Source organism: Pezoporus wallicus, unplaced genomic scaffold (genome assembly GCF_028554395.1).
Source record: "Pezoporus wallicus isolate ANWC-B61680 ecotype Strahan unplaced genomic scaffold, APGP_CSIRO_Pwel_v1 contig_3952, whole genome shotgun sequence".
NCBI classification, from domain to species: domain Eukaryota; kingdom Metazoa; phylum Chordata; class Aves; order Psittaciformes; family Psittacidae; genus Pezoporus; species Pezoporus wallicus.
Genome location: NW_026635034.1, coordinates 9,194,861 through 9,213,084, shown reverse-complemented (window position 1 = coordinate 9,213,084; position 18,224 = coordinate 9,194,861). Strand labels below are relative to the sequence as shown.

Sequence of the window (18,224 nt, the reverse complement as noted above, 5' to 3'; positions counted from 1 at the left end):
ATATTACAGCCAAAGAAAAGATCTTATATGTAAAAGAGAATAATTTCTCTCTTTCAGAAATTAGTGATCTATTCGCAAGTAGATAGTTTACTTTTTAGTGCATTATTGTCTGATTAGTCAGGTGTTGATGCAACGAAACTTAACAGTTGTGATCTTACTGAGTAGGTATCTTCTTAGATTGGCATTTATAGAAAGCAGGTGGTTATTCTTCTTGTAAAGCAGAACCTTTATGTGTCTATTTTCATAATTCTATATTCATTACCACCAGCCACCACTTCAGATGAGACAGCACTGTTCTCTTTTGGAACTGGCATCTAATTACACATCACAGATTGGTTACTAAAGAAGTATACAAGGTTTATGAAACGTCATTTTAAGAGTTGCTCCAAACAGAGATTCATACAAGTTACTGTTTCCAAAGCAAATTGTGGAAATGTAGGATAGGCTTAATTTCTGTTGGCAAGAAGGCCTGACTGCTAGACCTCAGTCTCTGGAAGAGTAGCAAAGAAGAGATTCCACCCTGAGAGGTGCTAAGCTCCTGTTGCTGCTGCCAGAATAGTGGAGAAGGCACAAGCCATTCCATGTGACCCAGGGAACTTGAGCAGGAGCACAGGACAGGGGCCCGGTTGCTTTCAACTAAAGGAATCTCCTGTATGTAAACAAGGTTTAGCAACAAAGTGTCGAATACAGGAAATTATTTCTGGTGAGGAAGATAAACTTTCTACTGTTCTCATAATTCCCTCTCAACTTAGTCTTGGCTGTGTCGCCAGTGAGAAAGTACTATTTGGAACATAAAGCAATTTGAGAGCACACATGGAGGGGATGTTGTTTTACTAATTTTAAAAAGTGGATTTAGAAAGTAAGCACATGACAATAGCTATATAGTTTTTACTTTTAAGGCCAATTAGTAGTGAAATTTAGCAATAGAGGGGTTTGGTAGGAGCTGCATAAAAAGATAAATCCCTGTAAGTTAGCAAACACAAGGGTCTAACACCTGTTGATTTACATTATGTGTATTTACTCTCTTCAAAATATTTAGCTCCAGGACCATGGCTTGTGCATTTCAAAGAAAGAAAACTAAAATCCTGCTGTTTCTACTGTTATTTTTCCCATCTTGCCAGACTTTCATATGACAGTCTGTGCTTGGGGACTCAAAACAAAAAGATGAGATTAATTTACTTTCCTCTCTTTGATCCTGAGGCAAGTCCCAAATGTAACAGAGAGGCTTAAAGGCTGTTCAAAATTATGCTGGTGAGAAGCTCTGTGGAGGAATTGGAGATGAACAGAGAACAAAACCTCCTCTGTGGCTCCCACCACCAAAGTCTTCTTGCCTCTCAGATCAGCATGAAACAAAGCAAGTGGTGGAACGCCGGAAGCACTGCCTTAATACCACTCAGATATCTTGGCATGATATAATGAGCTGTGTTACCTGGAAATTGTAAGGTTGGGGCATGGAGTTTGGGTGTTTTTGATGAACTTTTGAATCAGTTTGGTTTGATGGTATTAAAATACTTAAATCTAGCTGCTAAATAAAGATGAATAGGGCTAAAGACACATACTCAGAGGCTGAAGTTAATGGTGGTAACACGAAAGTTGGCAAGAGTGCAGAAAAAAATTTTCTCAAGCTATTCTTACTGCTGTGGTTATAGGTATTTTAAAGGATTATGATGAATTCTCTTCAACTAGACCCACTTATGTGCATATACTGACAAATTAAAAACCAAACGCAAAATGGTTATAACCCCTAAAACTAAACTTTTACAACCTACGGATATTTTAATTACATTGTTTTATTCTCTCAGTTTCAGTGACAGCTTGTAGGGATTTATTAGTTCTTGTGGTATTTGTTTCTACTTTAAAGTTCTTTCCAAAGTGATTACTACTGGGGACAATTACATTACAGTTGATTCTTTGCAGACTTTCTCTTTTAACACATTTTAAATTTGTTTCATTGCAGACTGTATCTTTTAGTCTATTTCTCATTGTCCTCATCCTTTGGCTGTAATATTCTCCCAAGTGTGGTGGCTTTATATCACAACAGCCATGTCAAAAGCAGTTGTAGCACGTCATTTAACAGGCAGTAATTGTCTCCAGGAATCACAGGAATCCTGATCTGCTGCATCAGACATTACTTCTTTGACAGCTGAAGCTGAAAAGACTTTTGGGGATATGACCTAAAATACACTCTGTCCCAGGTTACAGGGACTGTGCCAAAAGCCTAAAGGGCTGAAGTTCTGAAAGGAAACACAGCCATATGTTTATCTTAATTTTGTTTAAAAACTTCATTTCTACATGAGCAAGGTTTATGTGTCATGCTGTCCAGAGTAGGGATTATTTTAAACCTAGTGGCCAGTTTGAGCCAAGCCTCACATGTGGGTAGGGTTTGTAAGAGAAGAAAGGTCTGACACATTTCAGGAAAAAGAGGCAAGTGGCTCTACTACGGTTTCCACTGGGAAAGAGCCTGCCACTGAAACTCATGGCTTTCAACACTGGAGACTGCATGTGCTAGAGCTGCTTTGATGGCACGGGTGCTGCAGCCAAAGCTCTTACCTGTCTAGGCACTGAAGTTAATCAACCACCAGACACAAACTGATCAGAATCCTGATTTTGTCCCTGCTGGTGCTCCTGGAAGCACATGTTGGTCTGTACTTGGCAGTGGGGGTGCAGTTAAAGTTCTGTTAGTGTTCTAAGCTAATCCTGCTTTCGTGTGATGCATAATGCAGCCATAAGCTTTTCAGACTTTTTAACCTGATATTCAGTTTCTGAGGTCAGAAATGCATTTCAGTAGTGTCATTGTTCTCAAAAAGTCTCCAAGGATGTGTAAGTGAATTCCCATGGTTGAAGCCCCCAATGCCATGTCTTTTCCGGCTATTCATACAGTGCTCATTGGTTGGTGACTGGGAGGAAAGTTATGAGTTCAAGGCCATTTTTAGACATTTTAGACACACTAAGTCCAAGAATTTGTTTGGGATGCTTACCCTTACTTTGCCTTTAATAGTGTACATAAAATATTGTATAATTAGATTTCTCTAATAATTCTTAGTTTCCTGTTTTGCTTTTTTCTGATCTGTTATATATCTATGTGCTCAAAAGGGAAACCATCCGTTGTCTGAAGTGAAGCAGGACCTGAAGGATGTATCTCAGATATACCCGTTGCTCTCTGGGTCCAGAAATGATCTGACTGGAGGGGAAGTTGACCTTTAAATCTCCTGTGCGGTCACATAGAGTAGGACTGCAAACCAGACTTGGCTTACTGTAATCATATCCCTTAGAACTTCCACTTCCTTTTTTTTTTTTTTTTTTAATGGTAAATGGTTTTCAGAATATATCTGGCATTTTCTTGAACTCCTAAGAACTATGAAGTAATGGAAAACTGAGCACTTAGTATTTGGCTCATTAAGTGCTTTGAGAGAGCATTTTCATGGAAGTTGGGCCTATGTATATCTCATGAGATGTTAAAAAAAATGATGCTTAAAGTGAGCTTAAAACTTCACAAACTATTAAAAATACTACATGAGGCATAACAGTTAAATAGCTACAACTGTAGTTAAACAGTAGAAAGGCAGATTTGATTTTGACTGTAAAACCAATATTAGAGCAAGCTACAAACTAATTTGCAATGTCTTACAGCAACAATTAGTGGCCTAAAGGATGTGACTTTTCATTAGTATGACTATAACCAGTAGGAGGATCTGACAGGTGGCTGAATCATGACCCGTGTAGTCATGCTGAACTTCACATATACATACATCTACAGCATTTATTGCTCAGTCAAATTCCTCCTTTTATAATTTTGGATTGCCACATTTGCAATTATACTGCATCCGGCAGAGTGCTCTGAGATCTGTAATTACCAAACACATCTACAGCAGTCACACAGCAACAGAAGTAACACTCATGTACTTATGAGTGTAATATCAAAGCGTTGCATGTGATACCCTCCTACTTACCTATGTATTTTGGGGTATGACTGAAATGAGAGATGTTTAATGGACAGCTTGTTCTCTGAAGCACCCTCCAAGTGTAATGATGGGACATAGGTGCAGTTCCTATGAGCTGAACAGTGTAGAATTGAGTTGTTTGGGAATTCTACATTCTCTGCAATATCTTCAGTGGCTGCTTGATTAGCTGTGAGAAGAGGGAGGCTACACGGATCCTAGGTGTATAAGCATCTGTGGGGCTCCTGGCACACCAGAAAGGATTGGGAGTTGACTGACTGTATTTTCTCTATATAAAAACGGCAGAAGACACATATTTATAAATCATCTTGTAGAGAGTGAGTGTCCCCAGTAGTGCTCAGTCTGTAAGATGGAAGAGTTTGTAAACAATAATCACAGTGGCAGGGATTTGCCAGTGTAATGACTGGAGGTGCAGCAGTGTTTGTGTATATCCCAAATATAGGACCACATTAAAGTGAGAGAGGTCGGTATCAACTCATCTGTCTCTTCTGACTGCATCCAACTGAGAGCATTATTGCTGTATGTGGGGCTTTCCCTGGCCCTGGTACAGTCTCCTTGTGAGTTCTCTACTGTTGGGAGCCTAGGATACCACAGTCACTATTGCCCGCATGGATCTGGGTCCCTGGTTTAGGAGGGAGCCCTGTCGCCACTGCAACTTGTTCATTTCCAGAAGAGGCATTAGCAGTGTGTCTGCACCAAATAGAGCAGACTCCAGGCACAGAAGGCTCACATTCAGTGGCCCTGGCTCCTGAGCTGCCAGGCAGCCACGCAGGCCTTGGAACGAGGCATGGCGCAGGCTGCTCCTTTCAGGTACGCTTGCCTTTCTGCTGGATTGAGGCGGTTGTAACCACAGCCCAGATGGCCCCATTGTCTTTGCACACAAACTGTTACTGGTGTAAAGTGAGCGTCGAGCACAGGGCTGCTGGGCAGGGCAGGCAGTGGGCATGTGAGGGGCAGGTATCAGGGCGGCGGCCTCCCCTGGGGCCAGGGGCACAAAGGCGGCTTCTCCCCTCCTTCACAACTCCTCTGGGCAGGTGGGGGCACAGACTCCCGCGGCTCGGGCCGTTCACACTTTCAATCGCTGCTCAGAGGATGCCTATATACGCAGCTATATATATAGGTCCCTACAGAGATGAGCACGCGGTCGTGTGGAGACACGGGGTGTCAGCGCGGGAACACCTCTGTGGCTGCACAGGCCGAAGAGCGAGAGCCGGTGAGCAGCTAACGGGAGTGCGGGACAGGCCCCTCGCGGGAGCAGGCCCACAAGCGGCAGGGCAGCCTATGCCGGGTGAGTGAGGGTCCGGGGGCCTGTCTGCCCAAACACTTTTTGGGCGGGGGCTATAAGAGGGAAGGATACTGGTAAACTGGCAAACCGATAAACCGCGGCAGCTCCGACCCCCGCCGAAGGGCCGGGCCCGGCAGCGCCAACAGGCCTCAACCGGGCCGGCGCTCTGTTGCTATGACAACCGAGTTGCCCGGCAGGCGGGCAGCCAGGCAGGAAGTGGATGCACGCGATTGGCAGCCGCGGAGCACGTGAGGAGGGCGAGGGGCGGGGCGGTCGGTCCGGCCTGGGGGCGGGATGAACGCGGTGCCGGGTCCCGCAGTCCCGTCCGGTCCCGTCCCGTTCTGCTCCGTTGTTTTGTACCGGCGGCCGCGAGGCGACCGAGCGCGGCGGGTTCCGCGCTGCCGAGCGGACGTGCCCGTAGCCGCCGGGCTGTCATGTGTGTGCCCCGCTCGGCGGGAGGCGGGGAGTTCCCGGCGGAGAGGAGGGGAGTTAGTCAGCCGCGAGGAGGAGGAGGAAGGGCGGGAGGCAGAGCCATGGAGAGCAGCACTCCGCGGCGGCGGGAGGGGCGGGCTGTCTGACCGGGGCGAAGCGCGGGGGGCACGGCCCGGCAACCCGGGCGGCAGCGGCGGGGCCGGGGATGAAGGTGCCGGGCAGCCCCCCGCCGCCACCCGCCGGCCGGTGACGGGGCAGGGCCCGCGGGCTGCAGGGCGGAGGGGGTGTGGGGGGTCGCTCGTTGCCCTCCTCGGGGCAGGCGAGAGGGAGGGGACTCCGTCCGGGGCCGCCGTCGCCCGGGGCCGCGGTGACTCAGAGCCGGGGGTGAGCCGAGGTCTGTTGTTGTGGGATTTTTTCCTCGGCAGGTTATAAATAGCCCCGCGCGGCGCCGTGTCACGGAAGGACACCCTGGCCGGGCGCGGGGAGAGGCCGCCGTCGCTCAGCCGTCCCCGGCCTGCTGCCTGCCTGCCGGCGGGCCCTGCTGCCAGGCAGGGGTCCGCTTGCTGTTCGTACGGCAAAGAATCGCTCTCGGGTAGCTGGAGGCAGCGGCAGCCAGCCTTCGTGGGGGGAGCAGCGGGGCACGGGGGCTCCTGCCTGAGGAGACGGAGGAAATGAAGCCGGAACGAGGTAAACGGTTTATCAGGATATTTCTTTGTGTGTGTTTTGTTTTGTCGCGGATTAGCCTGGTATTTTGCTTCGGTGTTATCGCTCTATTTCCTTATCCCCTCCCCTGTCATTTTGGGGGATGGGAGAGAATCTTGGTGCTCGGCTTCACTCCCATTAGCATTTCCCGAGTTGGTAGACTGGATGGTACCCCGGGAATGTGTCCAAGAGCCCCGTGTCCTGCCTGCCCTTCAGCTTCCCATTGTCTGGGTTGGACGGAAGGGAGACAAAACACCGTAGCGAACTGCTTTTGCTCTGGGAATGCTGCAGTTGGTGTGTCAGCTACAGTCGGCTTGTTAGCCAGGACTGCAGTGCTGGGGCGGGAGTCGGTCAAAGGCAAATGGGACATCGACAGACAATGCCAGCACGTGGGCAAAAATGACAAAATGTACCTGAAAAAACACCCTCGGAAGAGCCGTAACTTAATTCTGTGATGTTTTGTAATCTGGCAGAGGGGTTTGTTCCGGTTATAAAGGAGATGTATCGTAACAAGCATGCTGAAATACTATTTTTTCGCCATAATTTAGTTCCATCTTAATCTGGATTACTGACATCTGGATTTACAGGAAAATAAAGTCGACTGTCTACGTATGTGTTTGTAACACTTCAGCTCTTTTGCAGTATAGCAACAGCTGCTGATGCCCCTAGAGTTGAAAATATGTCATGACTTCTATCTTGATCGACAAGAGCAGTGATTATTGGTTCCTGTTACTTAAAGCAAGGTTGTTTTTTAAACAGATCTTATGAGTTCTCATCGTAGAAGTGAGTGTTAATTAAAAAAATTGCTTAGAATTATTGCTTAGATATTTGGGTTTCTTAAAATTTTTGGTGATTCTATTGTTCACCTGGTTGCTTTCAGTTTTAAAAACGCATTATTTTTTTTGTGTTATAATCACTGGTGTTTTGAGAAACACTTTAATATAGCTTAGATATCCGTGTGTTAAATGCTAACACGTACATGACATACACAGCTTAATTAGGTTTGTTAATGACATGTTTGCTAATAGTGACACTGCGTAAATGACCACTCTTAGGTGTATTTCTTGTATGTATATGCTGTAAGGATTATATGATGTGGCAGTAGCACAGATAGTACAGAAATTATCACAAACATATACATAAAATAATGGGGTTTAAGTACTAGGGTTTCAAAATGGGCTTTTCTCTTTGCTTTCTTCCTTGTTTCTTAGTTGTGTAAACCTCTACCTGATCAGTTGCAGCAAGGCACATTGTTTTCAGAATCTCTTTGTTTTAATACCAGACACTGAAGTTTGAAAGGTGTTTGCTGTCAAGGTGAAACAAAACTTCAAAATAGCCAGGTAAAACCCAAGTCAATATTTGCAGCTTTAAGATGTTCTTCTGTAGCCGTTCAGAACCTCCATATGACCTGTGCTTATTCTTTAGTTTCCAGGCAAAAAAGTTAGATGTGAATGTCTATCATTAACTGGGTGAAACACTTCAGAAGTAATATCTTGGAATTCTGTTAAGATTAACAAAAAATCTCGAAATATCTCCAGACCGAGAGTATCTCCAGCCGTTTTAGTAGATACGTGTAGCTTAGCTGTGTGCTAATGTAATAAAGCAATACCGTGCACAAAGGGGGTTGTGAAAGTGCTACCCTAAATACCACATGCAGCCCATAGAGCTTCTTAGGAGGCAGGAATTGTGCACATATTTACATGTGCTGCTTTCTGCATAGCAGCTGTACCATGGGATACAAGCAGCCAAGTGTGTAGTCACCTGCTTCCAATCATCCCAAATTAATAGCAAAGAACAGGGGAGAAGCACACTCAGCTTGCCACAGTCTGCACTTTTCTATAGACCCTCACAATCCTGAGAGGACTGCAAATCCATGCAGCAAGTAAAAACAAAGAAACAGACTTAAACAGACTTGAAATATTTGAGGTTTTTTTCATTCTTGCTAGTAATTATATCAGAATCCAATTAGAGCAGAGATGTAGTTTTTGTAGATAGAATTAAGCATAAAATTATAGTTAATAAGATTGTAATGGCCCCACCTTGCTGGGGGAAGTTATGGTTTAGCCTTTGTCATACTAGTAGTAAGGGTGGTGCAGGAGAAGAAAGGGGAGATCTAAATGTGCAACCACTTTAACAGTGGGAAATGTTACAGAATACTTGAAGGAGGTGAGAGGGATGAGCGGAAATGAAGAAAAAAGGGAAATCCTGCCCTAAGGTACTTACCTCCCTTTATATTGTGGAAAGTTTGAAAATTACAGCTCTAAACATGTAGTATACGAGAGCAGTATGGAGAAGATGGAATGTGGAGTGTTGCATAGCAAACCAGTGGAGCAGTTTTGCAAGTGAGGAAGAGGGGTTAGAAAGTGCAGGTAAAAATGTGGTCTTGCTTCTTTGCCATGCAAAGGCACAGGCATTCACAGGATGTGTCTCATGAGCATCATTCAGGACTTGCCCATCAGGTGGCTTGTCAGTGTGGAAGGGCAGTGGCTGCTTTAAGCATATTCATGTAAACATATACCTGGTTTAGGGAATGCATTCACAACAATACTGGTGGCTGCTGCTTGGCTTTACCTTTCCTATGCTGCCACTTTTAAAGAGAAGTGTCAAAGCATCTTAAAATACAGTGGACATGTTGGCTCAGCTGAGGCTTCATCAGTGCAAAGAATGATGTGTCTCCTTTTCTTGAATACAATGTTTCTGAAGTGATGTTTAAGTTTTGTTCTTTCCGGTTTGTTTTTTGTCTTCCTGCAGTAGCAACGTATCAGTTTACCTAGCTTTAATCCATAATACCATCACCATTTATTTTCTGCAGTACAGCTTCTTAGTCAGCTGCTTCATGTTGGATGTTTGGAGCTCTGTTTCCTTCCTCAAGTACAGAGCTTTGCTCTTGCTTCTGTTGAACTTCGTTCTAATGACTTCTGATCACTTTGCCAGTTTATTGAGTTTGGAAGACAGAACGAGGCTTCGTAGCAGAGTGCTTGCAAGCTTTTCCAGCTCAGCTTTGTTCATAAACTGTATAAACACACTGTTTCACCATCTTAGTTAATGAAAACATTGCATAATGTCAGGGTGATAGCTTACTGCCAAACTCGGAAGGATTGTTTTGTACTCTTAGAGTACACTTGGTGCACAACTGGAAAAAATCTTGTGGTTTACATGAATCTACAGTATAGTCATATTTAACTGTGGGAATGTTACGAGACATCAAAAGTCTTAGTATAGTCTAAGTAGCTCAGAGTTATTGCTCCTTCCTTCTCCCTCCCCCTCGCTGTTAAAGGAGGAAGACAGGCTTGTTTGTCTCTAAATGCATGCTGGCTGTTTTTTATCACCTTATTCAAGGCTTTTCTTACTTTTTTATTACCTTGCTTTGTTTATTCCTTGGCTGTGTTCTCTGTGTAGACTATTCTGTTTTCACTTACAAATTAAGCTAAAAGCAGTTCTCTCTTACTTTCTGAAGCATTAATTCCCTTCTTGAGATTATCATAATTTAATGAAATGGCTTTCTGTCTACAAGAGAGGAGCAATCAGTCTGAAGATTGCTTTTTCCTTCTCCCTCTTTCTTTGCAAGTCAAACTTGGATACGCGCCTCTAGGTCTGCTTGTAGTAACTGGGTTAAGAAGGTTTCTTCCACCTTATTTGGTGGTTTGGCACGGAAAGAGCTAACTCTCTGGGCCCAACAGAAGTCTGTTTGCTACCTCATACTGGGAGCATAGCTGAAGGATTTCTGAGTGTATCTGTGAGGAAGCTGGAGGAGAGATTAATGCAGATAAACAGCCGATTGAATGCTTTATCTCAAATTCTTAGGAGGAAGGATTGAGGAGGCATTGGGTTGGGAGGGAAGTGAGCTGAACCAATGTGGTTAAGAGTTGTGGAGTTAGCTGTTAGGAGCTCTGGATAAGGACCTTGTTTTAAAAAACAAGATTTAATTTTATGCCCTATATTCACTCTGTGAAAGATTTTTTGGAAACATTTTAGCAAAGATGGTGTGGTACAGAGTATGCAGATCAGGAAGTGAAAATATCTTTTTAAAAAGGATGAGTGGTATTTTAGCATCCCATATTGCACTGTGATGCAGACACTTTATTTTTATAGTATCTTCTCAGTGAAATGTCACGAAGCACTTAAACTTTTCCGTGGTGGAACGATGTAGCCAGTAAACAAAGTAGTAAACTGGAAATGAGGTGCTTCCTGCTTAGTGGAGTTGTCACTCCAAAAGCGTTTGGGCAATGCTTGGGGCTTGGTTGCCACAGGTAAGTGCAGGTTGGGTGATAATGAGGTGGAGGTGACGCTGCTCCCTGGCCAGGGAGGAAGCCGTACTGGCGGACACGCTGCACAGGGCACGTGCAAGAAGGTGCGTGTGGTGAGGGAGGCTGGCTCTGATGGGCCGCAGGGTGTGGGGTATCTGCTGCTCCCAGGTTGGGTAGATTGCTTCCAAATAAAACCAGATCCCTTTAAAAGGAGGAAAACCCAACCAAACTGACAGGTGGTGAGGATACTGCACTCGGATTCCATTTATAAGGCATGAAGCCATCTAGCTCTAATCTTCAGGGAGAGCAGATTTGGCCTGATAACAACTCATATGTAAATGGAGAGGATAAGTGAACAGGAATATAAGCTTTTTGTTGTTTTTATTTTTATTTATTTTTTTTTAAGTGAGGTTGGAGTCTGGATTCTTTCAATGCAGCCTTGTCCTGGCATCCAAGAAATAAGAATATATGTTCTGTTATTTCTTCTATGGAAATTTAGCTTAGGAGAATTCTTAGCTTTTAGAAGCTTAACTCCTCTCCCTCTCCCCCTGCCCCCAAGAAAAAACCCAATAAAAATCTAAGGATATTAATTTACAGACGTCATAGAATTGGAAAATCTTACGTTTTGAGTATGTTTGCTTAGGTTAAAATTTTCTTACTGTTCTGCAACTCGTACCTGGATGTTGATAATGAGGTGAGTTGTCCTGTTGTAGAAATAGCTCTTGGGTTGGAGGAGCGCTTGTATGTGTGCTCAGCAAGGAGAGTTCTTCACTGTGTGCCTGTACCTCAGAGAACAAAGCATAGTAGTAACAACTTTGCCATTTTCTTTTTGTTTATTTGGTGGTGTCCATACAAGTTGCATTTAGAGGGGCTCTTGTTGCTAAAATGAATGCTGCTGGAGTGGCATTTAAGTGGATATTTTGGGGCTTGTGGATATGCCAAGCCCATAGGTTTGGGCTATACAACAGACACTTCTGACCGTATTCTGTACTTGCTGAAGTGAGAAACTTTGGCATGCCAGATCAGATCCCTGGGCTGAGGCGTATTACACTGGACTTTGTTGTTAAGGGCAGTGTTGAAACTATTATTGGAACTGAGGTCTGCCAGCTTCTAAATGTTTTTAAAAATAAGCCAACATTTATAAATACAGATTCTCATGAGAGATGTGAGTTTGTTGCCAAATGAAATTCTGCTTATTAAAATTAGAAATCTTCTATGAAAACAGAGTAACTGATGGGAACAAACCAGCTCTATGACATTTGTGAAAAGAACTTGCTCTGCTTCACTGTTTATAAAATGTTTCTTTGTTATTTTGACAAATGTGTACTAATAGCAAATGTTAAATGGTGGTGAAATAGCCATAGCTTTTCATTCTACCAGACACAGGTTTAGGGTAGCAGTCTGGCAGTTACTAGCTGTTCTTTCAGTCAACAAGATCTTGCCATTTAACTGTAATTATAGCTGTAATAACTTCTCCATTCTGAATTGATACTTGGTAAATTCTGCTTTTTAGATTTTTGAAGGTGTCTCACATTGTTGTCTTTCAGGATGGTAATAAATTGTTCAGTCTTTGCAGGTCATTTGTATTTAATGTTTAGACAGAAGATTTAAATTGTTTTAGGTTTAAATTGTTTTAGAAGTGCCTGTACAATCGCATGGTTACCTTTGTACTCTGGAGTACAAAAACTTCATGTAGAAGTAGGCAGTTAAGGATGTCTATAAACCCAGGTGAACGCAAGTACTGAAGAGTGCCTCTTGGACTTGGGGAGGTAGTTGGACTTTGGAAGACTTTGCATTCATTATGTGTTCCTTTTCCTGCTGGTGCTGAGCAGGGTAGGATGACTGTAGCTGTGAGCACACAGCCAAAGCTGTATACAGTTACTTTTTATCTGCATGCACAACTGTACCAGGATTGGAAGAGATTTATATATATATTTAAAGGCTACTTGTAAACAGCAAAACTGAGCTGTAAGACAGTCATGAAAATTCTTCATCTCTTCTTAACAATTCAGTGTGGTTTTGACCAAATCAAATAAAACTCACTTGCATTAATACATTTTCTTCCATGTTAAATCAGCCTGACTAGTTCTTTTGGCTAGTGGTTGTTGCGTTACCTTTTATTGTTGGCTCTGGGACCAAAACTATCCAGAGTTCCTATCTGGACGGTATTAGTACATTATGTTGACTCAAAATGGAAAGATGTAATAGAATAGTGTGAGAATGTTCTCAGTGATAATTTGAAGAGGAGAGCTGTGCATGAATCAGTGGAGCCAGATGAACACAGGAGGAAGGAAGCACCCCACATGTGAAGTACTAAAGACACTAAAAGCACTTTCATGTCTGTTCTGAATGTAAGAATCCTTGTTAGGAATCAAGGGAAACAAAAAGTGTTACTGAGAAGTCTTCTGGACAACTTTGTTGCTTTAGGAGCAGTAAGGGGAGTTCTTCAGATCCCACCATACGAATTTCTTTTGATTTCACCACTTTTCAGTTAGTAGGAAGGCATCCACTTTCTGTCCAGGTATACAGTGTGGGGCACATAGACTTCTCTCTTAGCAGTGATCAATGCATTTCCCAAACCTATTGCCAAGTACAACTTTTTTTGTTCCAAGGGAAAAAAGCCAAATTGTTTTCTGAAGTAAAATAAAAAAAGAACTTATCTAAAATAAGGAATCTGTGGTGCACATGAGCCATGTCATCTGTTTTATGTTATGTATCCTGTGAAGTTACTGAGGTTTTTTCCATTAAGATCCCAGAGATCCAGGTTGGTAAGTCAGTCCATTTTGGCTTAGAAATTTAGTGAGACTGGAAGCAGGTGACTGCTCAAGCTAGTTTAGCCTTTTATGGTGCTGTGCATGCAGGGATTCCTTTTTCCCACTGAGCCTTGAGGATTTCTAGGGCATGTTTCACACTTTCTCTGTGCTGGAATAAATTAAGTTTCTTTCTCAAGGTGTTGTACAAGTATCATCTTGTTGTTGGGTGTAATGGGGGAGGGAAGGGCAGAGAGGGAGCTGAGGATGGTATTAGTTGGTACCATGGTGGGAGGTGGCAGGGTGGTGGTGGTTTCCTCTGAAGGTCAGCAGAAGGAGAGGTGAAGGAAGACCTGCTGTGGTCAGCACTTTTCCCAGTGATGGGAAGCCCTTCTCCCCTGCTTGCCAGGTATTGTTCTCCTCGGTTCCCTGCCAGGGCACTAGCCCAACAACCTAAGTGAAACAAACCTTGGCTCAAACTCACGCTTCCAAGCAGGTCAGCAAGTTTGCTAGAAGGCTTTGTCTGCAGACTTGGAGGGGTGGAGGGGTGGCTAAGAGCAGTATCTGACAAATGCCTGTGATGCCTACTTGTTGAGGGCATAAATTCTGTGTTAGCAGAAAGTGAATTTTGGTATGTTGGGTTGATGTTCTTTTCCTGTGCGGTTTTTGTAAAGACACAAGTATCAATGCATGGTTTGTTTGCATGACGGATCTGAATATTTATTTGCAATGTAGTCCCAGTAAGATGTCCCATTTACTCACTCTTTTTTGTTACAGTTTTTAGTTGAGCTTTTAATTTTGATAAAGTTGGACTTGGGAGTAAGGGGGAAGAGCACAGATGCATCAAGAAGAGCTTTAATAAATATTCCAGTGATGTGGAGTAAGAGTTTCCTACCAGTAGGGACTGAGCAGGGACAAAGTTGTCAAAATCAGTATGCACTGGGAATGCGCTGTCAGGTCAAAGGAATTGATATCAACACTCATGCTACTCAAAATACTCTGCTGTATAATTGTTTAAAAATGAGTCTTCAGGCATATTTCCTATGCAAGGTTTCCCACTTCAGTTGCCTTTTAATAAAAAATATGGCTTTGTTTTGCTTTATTTTGAGAGGGAAACAGCTTCTTCCTTTTGAAGCACTTGCTGTTTGAACAGGCAGAGAAGTTTTGTTTACTGTGGAGAAGCAACAAGAAACAAAGTATCTGAAGGACTAGAATTGGAGGAGTGGCCTGAGTAAAGGCTGCTACCATAACCACGCTAGTAGCACTGCTCACAGTGTAGCTGCTTATGCCACGCTAACGCAGGCAAGGTGTGGAAGACCCTTTATTAGAAGTGTGCATGCTGTTAAAAAGTGAACAAATAAAACCAAGTAACTGGTTTATGAAGCTGAAACAGGAGGAATAGTTCATAAAACTAGAAAAAATTGAAGGTAAAGATCAGGAGATCAATGTAGAGCCAGTAGGGTAAACATCTGCCTCATCTTGCATAGTGATTAAGTTCACTGTAACTGGCTGTTATTGTACTGACTTTGATAGTCTTACTGGACAAACAAGTCTCTACGAGAAAGTATTTTGGATCCACTAGAGAAAAAGGTTAAGGGACGATGCTTGATATGCATTGTATGTTTTTTCATCCCGTCTTCATGTTGAGGCTATGTAATGGCCTTTCCTAAATGTTTTAGGACACTTTTTATAAGCTGGCCATATTCATCCTCAGTCAAACTTCTTGTATGAAATTTTGAACAGCTTTATGATATACACTGATTTTGTTTTGTTTTAAAATGGTAGCAGAACTGTTAGTATCTGATGCTACTTTTCTAGATGTGCTGTAGCCAAGATGTAGTCTTTCTCACTCAAGAAGTCTGAGTTTAAACATAAAGGAAAACTATACATAATTATTAAGACTGTGAGTAGTATATCTTATGAGCTCTTTGACATGCATTGCAAGCATCAAGAGCTGACCTCAGCTTTGTTCTGAGGAAGTAAGCATCTGAGGAGGGAGAAGGGAATAGGGCTGCCTGCATGAGTGTTTTCTCATTTTATACTTTTCACATTGATACCTCAGTCCAAAATGATTGTTTTGAGCAAGGGATACATTGCTAGGAGCGTGATTTTTGTTTTTACCTTGTCTCTGCAGCTAGGCTGTGTAAACATAAGGTGTTATGAAGTCACGCTGTGCTTCTTAGAGGTCATGTGCGCGCTTTGCTTTTCTCACTCAAGACAGGGCTGGAATTGAACTAGGGTGTTTTTCTGAACTAGCTCGTCATTAGACATGCTGTGCTTTGGCATGGCCTTCCAAAGGCTGGAGTTGGGCTTTTTTTTATAACAGGGGTGATGCCAATTATGTCTACTGGCAAGTGCCTCTGAATTCGTGCACAGCTGACTTGATACCAAGATGAACCACACTTGGCTGTGATTTCCTGCTTTGTGAAATGTGTAGGACTGCTTATTCCTAAAGTTTTTGTTGGAATAAAATCCATTCTTCTTAAAATCCTCTCTTTTTATTTTAATAAATGTTACCCTGTTTGTGGTAGAAGGTGGGGTGCAATAGTCCGTTAAATTCAGTCTTGCTTGTTTCTTCTAATTTTGCAGTGTTAAAACTGCAAGGGTAATAGTAGTATTCTGAGTGCAGCTCCTTTATGATGATGGAATATGCAGCTGAGGAAAAAGTCCTATGAATATCTCTGTGTTGCTGTACATACTGTACATCTCATATTCAGTCATGCTACCAGTGTCCTTTTATATGTATCTTGTGCCTCTGAGAGTTTGTGGAAGAGTATGAGATCAGACTGACAAATGAATAACGTGTTTCAAGGTGTTTTTTTTTATTTGTGGCATTTCTAATATTATAGTTTCTAAGTTTAGCATTCTGCTAGGCCAGATGCATTAATTTCTGGGGTGTTCTTCTACAAGCTGGCACAGAGCTCATCTCTGCATACCTACAGCTGGCTTAGGACTTTAAGCTTAAAAGCTGTGGTGTCAACATGCTGTCCTGCTTTTACTGTACTTGAAGACTGTCAGATGTAAAAAGGATCTTAGTGGTTGCGCCCTAGTGTCCCAGTGTGGGGAGGCTGTTCAGGAGCACTGTGGTGGATATGCCTGTCATCCAGAGGCAGCTGCTCATCACTAAAACATTGTCAGTTGGCCTGTGAAAACAGCTGGTGGCTCCTGAATGCTGTCTGTGTCAGCCCCTGTGGGAATTGACTTGGGGTTGTTGCTTCTGCCTCTTGTTAGCAAAACTTTTAAACATAGTGTGTTTACCAACACGCTAAATATTCTTCTTACCCCTCCCATAGATGCTGAATAACTGTTCCATAGAAAATCATCTGAGTACTTTTTTCAAAGGCTGGGTGGTTGATTGATTATGAAAACTTGAAATTGCTTTTTCAGACAACTGTGTAAACTTCTGGTGTTTTTGTAGAAGTAAATGTTCCATGAAAGAAAAATACTTGGAAAGCAAACTGAGATAAAATACACAGGAAGCTTGAATGTCAGTGACTAATGAAATGGTATGCTTCGTGTCTAACTTTCTGTAAGCCACTATCTGTATCTACAATCTTTAAATGGGCCAGCTACTAAAGGGTATCCAGCTTTCCTCAGAGAAAATGTCTGCTTAAAGATCTTGTATAGGCCACGGCTTTGCACAGCCGCAGCTAAATGATACTGCTTTCTAAAATGTGAGTGGGGAAAAGGTATTGTTCCGTGAACATGTTCTCCATGCTCTTCAATGGGTTAGTGAGTACTACTGGATTTTGAATGTGGTTGTGAAGTCTAGTTTGATCTGGACTTACAGTTTCATGGCATCTAATTACAGAACAGGAGTTGTGGTCCTGTTTTGTAACGTGGTTAGGCTGACAGTACTTTTTCTTTTTTTTGTGTGTGCTGATCATGTTAATATGGTGCATGTCATCTGATTTAAGTTCTTTTAAATAGGGAGAAACTGGATGAAATTAATGCAGACCGTATGTTGCTTAGACTTTGCCTCGAATAATACATGCTGTTTTGGGACTGTTCTCTTGAAACTTCATAAATTAGTCCCCAGGATCGAGGAGGGAGTTGTAAAGAACGCTGAAGTAAGGAGCTCATCGGGGGGGTTAAGAGCTGCGGTGATGCAGGGAGAGCCAGTGACGGTTTCCGTGGGGTCAGAGGGATGGGGCCGAGCCGTGTCAGAGGCGCTGTGGAAGCGGCTCCTGGGGCTGGCGGCAGGACGGGCCTTCGCCTTTTCCACTGCAGCAGCCGCGGGTGTCCGTCCCCCGGCTACGCGCCCCTCTGTGTGAGCACTCGGCGCGTGGGGCCGGGCTTTCGGCGGCGCTCGAGGGGGAGCTGGACGGTGCCGGTGTTTGCCCTCCCACGAGTGTCGGCAGCTCCGCGGCAGGGCACGCGTGGCGATAGCGCCCGCCCTTGTGGACGGCAGCGCCTCAGCACCCGTGTCGGCGGCTCCCGCTGCCGTGGGTCGGTGCCCGGTCCCGCCTCCCCGCTCACCTGCCGGCGGGGCGGTGCAACCGGTGGGGCGGGCCCCGGCCGTCCCGCCCCGGGGGCGGCCGCTCTCCCGGCGGGGCCAATGGGCGCGGGCCCTGTTGCTATGCGCGGCCCTACTCTGCCTCCTTTGTGGAAATGCCGTGGGCACCCACCCGCGGCGCGCCGGCGGGGCTCGCTGCGGGAGCGCCGGGCCGCGCGGAGAAGGTGTGTACCGGCGGGGAACCGGGCCCGCCGCGCCCGCTCACCCGCGCTTGGCCTGGGGCGGGCCACGGCGCCCGTTCGCCTGCACTTGGGGTGTCCTCGGATCCGGTGGCGGAGCAAGGGGTTGAACCGGGCGGTTCGGGGGCGAGGGGCAGCGGGACGGGGGTGCCGG

General features: G+C 44.3%; 1 protein-coding gene and 1 long non-coding RNA gene across 5 annotated transcripts in view; one reads left to right on the top strand and one right to left on the bottom strand.

Annotated features, from left to right (window-relative positions):
* Nucleotides 1–336: 336 nt before the first annotated feature.
* On the bottom strand, nucleotides 337–3,271 carry LOC130592953 (uncharacterized). The gene is made up of 2 exons (XR_008970715.1): nucleotides 2,551–3,271; nucleotides 337–649 (listed from the first exon to the last, which is right to left on the bottom strand). It is a non-coding gene; the product is annotated as an uncharacterized LOC130592953 (long non-coding RNA).
* Nucleotides 3,272–5,975: 2,704 nt separating this feature from the next.
* ATOSA (atos homolog A) overlaps nucleotides 5,976–18,224 on the top strand; it is a 47,574-nt gene continuing 35,325 nt past the window's right edge. For 2 of the 4 annotated variants that reach the window (XM_057397684.1, XM_057397676.1), the window contains exon 1: nucleotides 5,976–6,363. In XM_057397684.1, the coding sequence (XP_057253667.1) occupies nucleotides 6,348–6,363 (16 nt within the window). In that variant the 5' untranslated portion in view covers nucleotides 5,976–6,347. Of the gene's footprint in view, nucleotides 6,364–17,907; nucleotides 18,056–18,224 lie in introns of those variants that run through there. The other 2 variants (XM_057397702.1, XM_057397667.1) reach the window with 2 other exon arrangements.